The sequence below is a fragment of the Crinia signifera genome, chromosome 9 (genome assembly GCF_055691185.1).
Source record: "Crinia signifera chromosome 9, ASM5569118v1, whole genome shotgun sequence".
NCBI classification, from domain to species: Eukaryota; Metazoa; Chordata; class Amphibia; order Anura; family Myobatrachidae; genus Crinia; species Crinia signifera.
The window spans coordinates 37,540,861-37,549,965 of NC_139225.1; the positions used below are offsets into that span (position 1 = coordinate 37,540,861).

At 46.5% G+C, this 9,105-nt stretch overlaps 1 protein-coding gene across 1 annotated transcript in view; it reads right to left on the reverse strand.

Annotated features, from left to right (window-relative positions):
- The window catches only part of LOC146035415 (lysine-specific demethylase 5C-like), a 41,950-nt gene extending 36,135 nt beyond the window's left edge, over nucleotides 1–5,815 (reverse strand). Inside the window, 2 exon segments of the mRNA XM_083158838.1 lie at nucleotides 4,398–4,762; nucleotides 5,412–5,815. Coding sequence (XP_083014964.1) covers nucleotides 4,398–4,541 — 144 coding nt within the window. The 5' untranslated portion in view covers nucleotides 4,542–4,762; nucleotides 5,412–5,815.
- Between the last annotated feature and the right edge of the window lie 3,290 nt (nucleotides 5,816–9,105).

The following is a 9,105-nucleotide window of genomic DNA, read 5'->3' on the forward strand; positions in this document are numbered from 1 at the left end:
CAAGAATTGGCATCGTAGTTCGGAGTGACATCACCAGGATCGCTCGGCCGTGTGTATTGATGATGGGGGATTCTGCTAAACATCAATGCCATCACTACACACAACAAGGTCACACTGGTGAGGATGATACTGCGGCAGTAATCACCATGCCTGGGCTCTGCCTACTCAACCTGCAACATAGGACTCTATGGGGGAAATTTACTAAGATGTCTATTCTACATCACATGTGATGTTGCTATGGGCAACCAATCAGAATCTACTTAATTAGCACCCTCTAGAACAGGGCTGGGCAACACCGGCCCTCCGGATTGCTGAGCATTTGTACTGCGTCTGTAGTGTGCATTTAACGAAAGCTAAATACCTGCACAATTTAAAGCACTGAATTCAGGTTTACCCAGAAAGTTTGGGATCTTCAATTCTCTAAATAAATAGATTTTAATCATTTTAGACACCACACCTAAACACATATAAAAGTCTTTCTTCCTCCCACAGCCTCTGGCTCTAATGAAATGGTTCAGCAGCGCATCTAATGGTGACGGACTGTACATTTTTCAACAATCATGTCAGCAGATGGGTGACCATGACAAACATCAATACTCTGCTGGGACACCACGCCAGCCAATGGTATAACGACTCAGAAGTGAGGCAACACAAAATAAAATAGGTATAGAACAGCTAAAGACTGGAAATTAAAACGACCCTTGACAAGAATTGGCATCGTAGTTCGGAGTGACATCACCAGGATCGCTCGGCCGTGTGTATTGATGATGGGGGATTCTGCTAAACATCAATGCCATCACTACACACAACAAGGTCACACTGGTGAGGATGATACTGCGGCAGTAATCACCATGCCTGGGCTCTGCCTACTCAACCTGCAACATAGGACTCTATGGGGGAAATTTACTAAGATGTCTATTCTACATCACATGTGATGTTGCTATGGGCAACCAATCAGAATCTACTTAATTAGCACCCTCTAGAACAGGGCTGGGCAACACCGGCCCTCCAGATGCTGATGAACTACACATCCCAGCATGCCTTGCATCAGTTTCAGCATTAGCACATAGCAAAACCAATGCAAAGCATTCTGGGATGTGCAGTTCACTAACATCTGGAGGGCCGGTGTTGCCCAGCCCTGCTCTAGAAAATAGTAGACAGGATCTGATTGGTTGCCCATAGCAATATCACACGTGAAGTAGAATACACATCTTGGTAAATTTCCCCCAATATGTGGCGTTATGTGCGGGGATTGTGTTCCGGATAACACTGTCTCTTGCTAGGCTAAATATGCAGTCTGAACAATGACATAATGGCAGGCAGGGAAACACACCCACACGGCCTGTTAAGTCACGTCCCTTTTGCCACAATAGGAAATTCAGGCTTTGCGCGCTGTAACCTCATTTATCTGCTGAATGACTAATCTACCCAATGACTACACACAGCCATAGTTACCAGTCATTACAATAGTGGGTAATCTTACTAGGGGGGCGTGTGTGTGTGTGTGTGTGTGTGTGTGTGTGAACTAAAGGCCCCAACGCATTGGTCCAACTTGTCAGGGGGATACAGTCACTAGGTCGACAGGGCTGGAAGATCGACATGAGTTTTTTACATTTTGTGCCGACAGGTGGAATTTCATAACGTACCACCCACTAGGGCGTGGAGGGAGAATAAAAGGGTGTCTAGGGTAGTGAGGCAGCCCGTCCAAAGCATGGAGAGTGCAGCGAGCCATGTGATGGGACTCGGTACACTGATACGGTGTCCTTGTCAACATACGTCAAAGTTTTAGACAAAAAAATAAATAAAAACTCCTGTTGACTATTTGAATGCCGACCTTCCCATTGTCCACCTGACCCTGTCGACCTATTTTACGTGTAGACCAAAGCCATGTTGGCCTAATGTATGTCAACCATCATACACTCGACCATATAACCCACGCCCATTTTAGGCACAAGTTGAACCAGACATCCCTTGAACTTCACTTGATATGCCATTTTTCACATGTGATATATCATATGTAAGAAGACTCCCGGGGAGTTAAAGTTAAACAAAAAAAATAAATAAAAAAAATTAAAAAAAAAAATCGGATGCAATACATCGTGGATGTATAAAGCACATGCAATGTGCACCTGACGGCTGCACGTACAATTTATCTTATGTGCAGTACGTCCGACCTCTGACTATGCGCATGGGTCAGATGTCAAACATGCAAGTTATGCAGTAGAACCTAGATGATATAAACACACGACGTAGTAGTTAGAACTACTCTATGCTTCAGATTCTTGTTGACCTCATTTCCTGTCAGGCCTGAAATGTGATCTGTACTGTGACTGCGCTATAGATTTCCCAATAGCATGCTAGAGGATATAGTCGCTAGGTCAACACTATGACCATACCCCATGCTAGCCTGTGAGTATACAGCCAGCACAGGGCAAGGCAGCGCCACATGCTGGATCCATCCCTGCAAGGTGCCAGCCAGCCATGTTCCCGGTCACAGCTGTCCGGGCACGCCCACCTTGTCTGGACCAGTACAATGTGTTTTCGCCCCAGGCTATCACTGAAACGATCTCCTGTGACCGTAGTTTCTGGGATGACACATGCACCCTGACACGCACAGATCTGAGAAAATTGCCGGTGATTTTTTCACAGATCTGCATTAGGGTCGGAATCAGGACCAAAAATGCTAGTTTGGGCACCCAAACCAGAACTTCACACGCCCAATCAATCAAACCAGAGCTGTGCGTCTGCTCGGAGAAACAAATGAACCATTTGGATAGATGCCAAGTACAGGGCGCGCAACACAACTGTGTTGGGTTTTAAGGTCCACCTGAAAGTACTGCTAGTAAAAGCATTGAAAGAACGGGAAGCGCCAGGCTTTAGAAACAGATGCTTAGTGAATAAACCCATTTAGGTCAAATCAAGTATATGATGGGCAATAGATTTCACTCCGCTTAAAGAACAAGTTAAATGAGGAAACCGTTCTTCCATGTCACAAAAGCCCAGCAATGCAGCTCTTCATAGGTCACTGGTGAACCAAAGATAATGGACATTAATGAATCCGTATTAGGTATGGCTACATTACAAGAGGGGCCCGTGCAGATCACCTACAAGCCACAGATTCCCTGGGAACAACATGGCTTCAAAAATCCTTTCACCATGTTGCTTCTAGCACACAAAAAATATAAAAGGATTGGTTAATTAAATATAAGAAGTTAATTAGGCGTTATTTGATGCACTCCTAGCCCACTTAGTGCTCGCCTTGTAGAACTCGATGTGACTCTTTGGGCTTCAATTATCTAGTCATAATAAGTATTGGCAAAAAGTTAGCAGTAGCAAAGAACAATCATCCGACTGTACACATATACCCCCAGTGAATATTTAGCTTCTGTCCTCTTGTGTGGATGAAATACTCAGGGCTGCCCAAGCTGTCTCCTTTAACTATCCGGCTGCTCTGTAGACAAAGGCCCTCACTTAGCAGCCATGTCATACAATACGAAGGTAGTGCAGAATGGGAACAGGGGGGAGGGGTGGGGTTGGCTTGTACTACACTCAGGTCTTGAAGTTGTCTGTTCTCCCAGGGTCATAAGACATGGAAACAAAGAAGGGCCAGTGGTATTTTACAAGGAGCCTAAAAAAATATGTGACAGTCACCTGCCTGTCTTATCACTGCAGCTTTAAAGGTAGAGATAGGAAGTCTAGCCTTCCTTTACGACAGGATGGAGTAAACATTGTTAAGTCCAAAAGACATCAGTCCTGGGCTTCACGTACACAATGCTTTACTGAGGAACAATGTTCACAATCAGCCATTTTTGTTGTGGTTGTTTATTTGAATTGCTTAGGTTTAGAATAGAAATCAAGAACACAAATAAGCAAAACTCTAAAGCTGGACAAAGCTACAGTGAAATGGTATTACAATCAGCATGTAATGATACATCTGGTCCAATTCAGACACATTCAGTTGGCTGCGTATTCACAGCCTGTCCGATAATCAAAAGACCACATGGTGCGCTGTGCGCATGGGCCAGCCATCCAAAGACAGCCAGCAAAGTCTGGCAGGGTGATTGACACCCTGAGGCTGTTTGGGGGCGGTAACCATACAGTTCTGGGAGTTCCCTGGGTGGAGCTTCTACCTGCCGAACACTCGCAACCCAGCGAGAAGGTATGAATCAGGCCCATCATAATTTCGCACAACAGATCGTGCAGTGCATACGACAGCGCCAAGTTTCACTGGATCGTCATCAGGTGTATACCCAGCACAATAAAGATCTTTAACACTGGGTAAATAAGTTATTATGAACTCCCTATTGAGACCTTGTCTCTAGTTATAAAACTCATTTTATAGAGTTCAAAATAAAAAATGTAGCAGCATACGCGCTATAGAAAGACTCGATACTCACCACAGGGGGGCGGATTTTGCATATGCCAGACTTTTCTGCAATAGGCCGGATTCTGGCAATATAACCCAGTGGGTCCGCAAACTCTTCCCACGTCGGCTCAAAAACAGGGCATTCCGGGGGCGGTAGAAAGTCATCGGACTCCATGTCTGTACGTCACCTTTGACAGAAAAAAAAGCACGAACTGGAGAATCCAAAAAGTTGGGTGTCGGCACGTAATCACAGCATCATCCTTACACGTCACAGGGAACTAGGCCGTGCGGGCACAATGCTGAACTGGTGGAGTGAGTTAGGCCTGTGACTGCATAGTAAAACAGCACCCTGGGTGTAAAGGCTTCGGCCGGTTCCTGAGAAACAGATTATTCAGCCTGTGTAATAAACAGAGAAAAAAAAAAAAGGGAGTGATCAGACTCAGACGGAGACACAAACCAAACCCACCACCCTTCCTCCCAATTTACAGCAAACCTCGGTGCTATTTATACTCGGAATGTTATTGTTACCCAGTTGCGCCATACTTGCTGCCGACACGATTAACATAAGGGGTGGGGGAATAAAACGTCCATTGGCGACGTGTTGTGTTAATATAATCCATGTTGGCTGGGTATAACCATTAGATACCAGCACCAGTCAAAACCACGACTGGTCACGCTCCTATTAAGCGTATAAAGGTCACGGTGTAGACATATATATATATTGTGTATAAATACCTTGCATCAACCTTATGTATTATAAAGCTGTGAGGAACATTATGAGAGGGCTCACATTCTAGAACTTGGAATCCATATGCTGCAGCTTTCCCCAGGAATATATAATAACTCACAGCCCCAGCAGCCAATGGCAGCTGCTCATCCCTAAGGAGCCCATCTTCTCCCTGAGAACATACTGATTAATGGCAGTGTGACAGGGCTGGGGGACCCACAGGCAGCAGAGGACAGCCTTCAGTCCCCCCAAGACCACCTCCTGATCCATAGGGCTGCCCAGTAGGCTGATAGGGCCACTACCTGGGGAGCTCTTCACCTTGTTATTGTTGTTTTCTTCCCTCAGAGTCGACTCTCCCCCTCAGTCTCCGCGGCCGCCATCTTGAAGTCGCATCACCGTCCTCCTTCCGCGCCCCCTCCGGTGACCCCGCCCTTTAGCGGGCTCGCTGCGGCAAAAGCAGGGCGCCAGGTGTGACAGGGGGAATCGGGAGGGCCGACGGGGCTTTCGCCGAGGCCCACAGCGGTCGGAAAGGCAGGGACAGGGAGCTCATGGGATGAGCACGTCAATGAGTCCGCTCAGCGGAGGGATATAGGGACACACCGCAAGTAGGCCGGCAGGAGGGGGGAGAGAGCCGGACTTGATATTCCCGTCCAGTCGCACGTTTAAAGGCCCTAGGTGCGCCTGCGTGGCCCGGGCAGGAAACGGGGCTGTGCGGGGAAGGGAGAATGCCTCCTGCGTGACGTCACCGGCACCCGGAAGTCGGAGGATGCACGTTGGGAAAATAAGGTTTAAAGGGACAGAAGAAGCGAATTGGGGACTGGTTGTGTGTGTGGCCCATGTCCTTACAGTAATGCAACCCAGGATAAAGTATATATCAGTTGTGGTGAAAGTCAAGAAATTAAATACTGAATAAAAATATTAATTTGGGTATGGGTCATAGTGCCGACACTATAAAGGTCAACATACATTAGGTCGACACATGAAATAGGTCTACATGATGTACAAGGTAGACAAAGGTCGACAGTCAAAAATGCTGACACCAGGGGGCGACAGGAGTCTTTCTAATTTTTTTTGGACTTTTTCATACTTAACCATCCACACAGTTGGGAGCAGCAGAGTGTGCTGCATGAGGCACCTGAACCGAAGCATGGCTTGCGAAGTGTGGGTATGCTATTTGGGGGTCCATGTGCTTGGGTGTCAACATTGACAACATTGTTTAATAAAAAAACCTCATGTCAACCTTTCCATTATGACCTTTTGCTTGTCGACCTTTTGTCAATGTTGACATTGTATATGTTGACCTTTTGTCACTGTTGACCTTGTGCATATGATGGGGATCATTTTGTGTCGACCTAGACATTATCTCAGGGTTGCCTACTTTACATGTCTCTGGGAGACGCCCGGAAAGGAGACTTTCCGAAACATTTTCGGGGGGCGGTTCGGAGCTTGATATCATCAAGCCCCACCCCCAACACAGTAAATGCCGCCATTTGCAGCTCTTCTGGAAGGGGATAAAATGATGTTATTCGCATAGTTTTGGCCCCGCATTCTCCCGGAAGTGCCAGGAAATATTGCTCTTTTACTGGTGGAGGAGGGGTCTGCGAGGGGAGCCAGCTGAATGTGGGAGGCTTGCACACCCTTCCGGGGGGTCGGGAGGGGGACCCAATTTTCGGGTGCAGCCACTACTTACCTTGTCAGGAATGGGCCTAAAGCCCCATACACACTGGGCAATATAATGAGCCTTGTCGCTCATTCTAGCCCTTCTGAAGGATAGACCTCCTTATAATCACCCAGTGTGTATGTGTGCCTGAACTGACGGACGATAAGCACTCCCGTGGGTCTTTACCGATCATCATCTGTGCATGTACAGATGAGGGAGGGGATCCTTAACTATGACCATAGTCTGAGTCGGAGGGTGAATGTGCAACCAGGTTCAACCCCTGACTCTGCACGGGACCGCGGATCGGATATCAAACACACCCGATGTGTCGAAATTGGCTAGTGTATGGAAATTGGCTAGAGGGGATACGGTAATTGGGTCACCAGCATGTTGGTCGACAGTCATTAGGTGGAGACCATTAGGTCGACATGCATTTATGTCTACATGAGTCTAGGTCGACATGCAGGAAGGTCAACATGGGTTAGGTTGACAGGTTCATTAGGTTGACACAGGCTAGGACGACAGTCAAAAGGTCAACATGGGGTTTTCTCCAAAAAATATGGAGCCAACATGTGCCAACAGGTGGTATTTCATGCCCTACCATCCACTAAGGTGTTGTGGGAAAATAAAAAAGTGCTGTGCCTGAAGCATGGCGAGGGGACGTGGTGCTACGCTTCAGCATACCTGCCAACATGACCCTCTCCAGGAGGGACACAATGCTCTGTTTCTAGACTTCCCTCTTAATTATTGATTGCCATCACCTGTGGTGAAACACCTTTCTCATCAATTACCCTGTTCAATACAGGTGCTTGCAATTATACATTAAGAGGGAAGTCCAGGAGCAGAGCATTGTGTCCCTCTCGGAGAGGGTCATGTTGGGAGGTATGCTTCAGTGTCCATGTTGACTGTGTCGAAATTTGGGACAAATAAAAATGTGAAAAACCCCATGTCGACCTTTTGAATGTTGACCTACCCCTATGTTGACCTAATTACCCTGTTGACCTAACCCCTGTCGACCTAGGCTCATGTCGACCTTCCTGCATGTCGACCTAATGGCTGTCGACCATCATGCTAGTGACCTAATGATCCATACCCCTTTAGAGGTGCATCCCCTTCGATACTGAACAATGGCCCTGATTATTATTTGATTGGTTCCCCATGTGTTCGCACAGGAGACTGATGTTTGTGCCCTGCGCATATTCTCATATATTCTCCTCTCTTTGGAGCTCCCTGTCTGCCAGCTTTCTCTCTGTCTTCCAATGCTAGTTGCTCAGGGAGGCTCTATCACAAAGCATTCCGTTTGCATGGTAGGGGGCTAGGAATTCCAGCAGGCCACAGAGCTCTAGATTCTCCCTAGACCACCAGGGGTACACGGAAGGGCATTTTCTACTTAAAATACATTTTAAATACCTGGTAATACTTTTTGTATGGTGCCCTGCACTAGGTGGTATTCCGCTACACCACTTCAGTGTGTTACCTGCAGTTATTGCCATGACGTATAAGGGGTATTAGTGGAACAGCCCTGGAGCTGGTCCTGTTTGCCTTGGTTTGTATTTTTCTGATAGCCGCCTATGCTCCTGCATTCTGCAGGAGACTCCCTGAAATAGCTGCAATCTCCCTCCCTCATTAGTCTAGCAATCTCCCTCATGTCACCTAGATCACATACAGTTACATTTTTTGGGAATGAGAGACAGATACATTTACATTGAATCATCAGCACCATTTCCCAGCACTTTACCAAGTATAGCATCTCTTGCTAACTGCTCTGGGGATCATCTACATAAAGATCTACAGTAAGTCATTTTACAAAATTCCTCTCAGATGTAGCAGTACACACCCACGCTTCTAGGTGCCACGTTCACAATCTCTTTTCACAATCTCTCCATATATGGAACTAATAAAATTCTAATACCAACTATAATCTCCCTAAAACTAGTATTCAAAAGTAGGCCAGTATGATTTTTCTGCTGAAAAATGATTAGAGCCTACCTGTGCTGGCTCCTCTCTGTGTGACGTGCTTCTCCCAGTATAAAGCAGTTAGGTTGTGGGACATAATTCCTTATAAGTGGAGAGAGATAAAATACCAACAAGCCAATCAGCTCCTGTCATTTTTAAGTGGAGAGATAAAATAAGTGGAGAGATAAAATACCAACAAGCCAATCAGCTCCTGTCATTTTTCAAACACAGAAAATGGGGATTAGAAGACGCAATGTTTTTTCCCCTTTTAACCATTTGCATACTTCTAACTACCGATTTTGAAGCACAGTTCCGTTTTTTGGGGGACTGTTCCACATCCCATCGGTGGCTGGCAGTGTCCTGGGGGGGGGGGGGTGGGTGCAGTTGAGAGGTTGA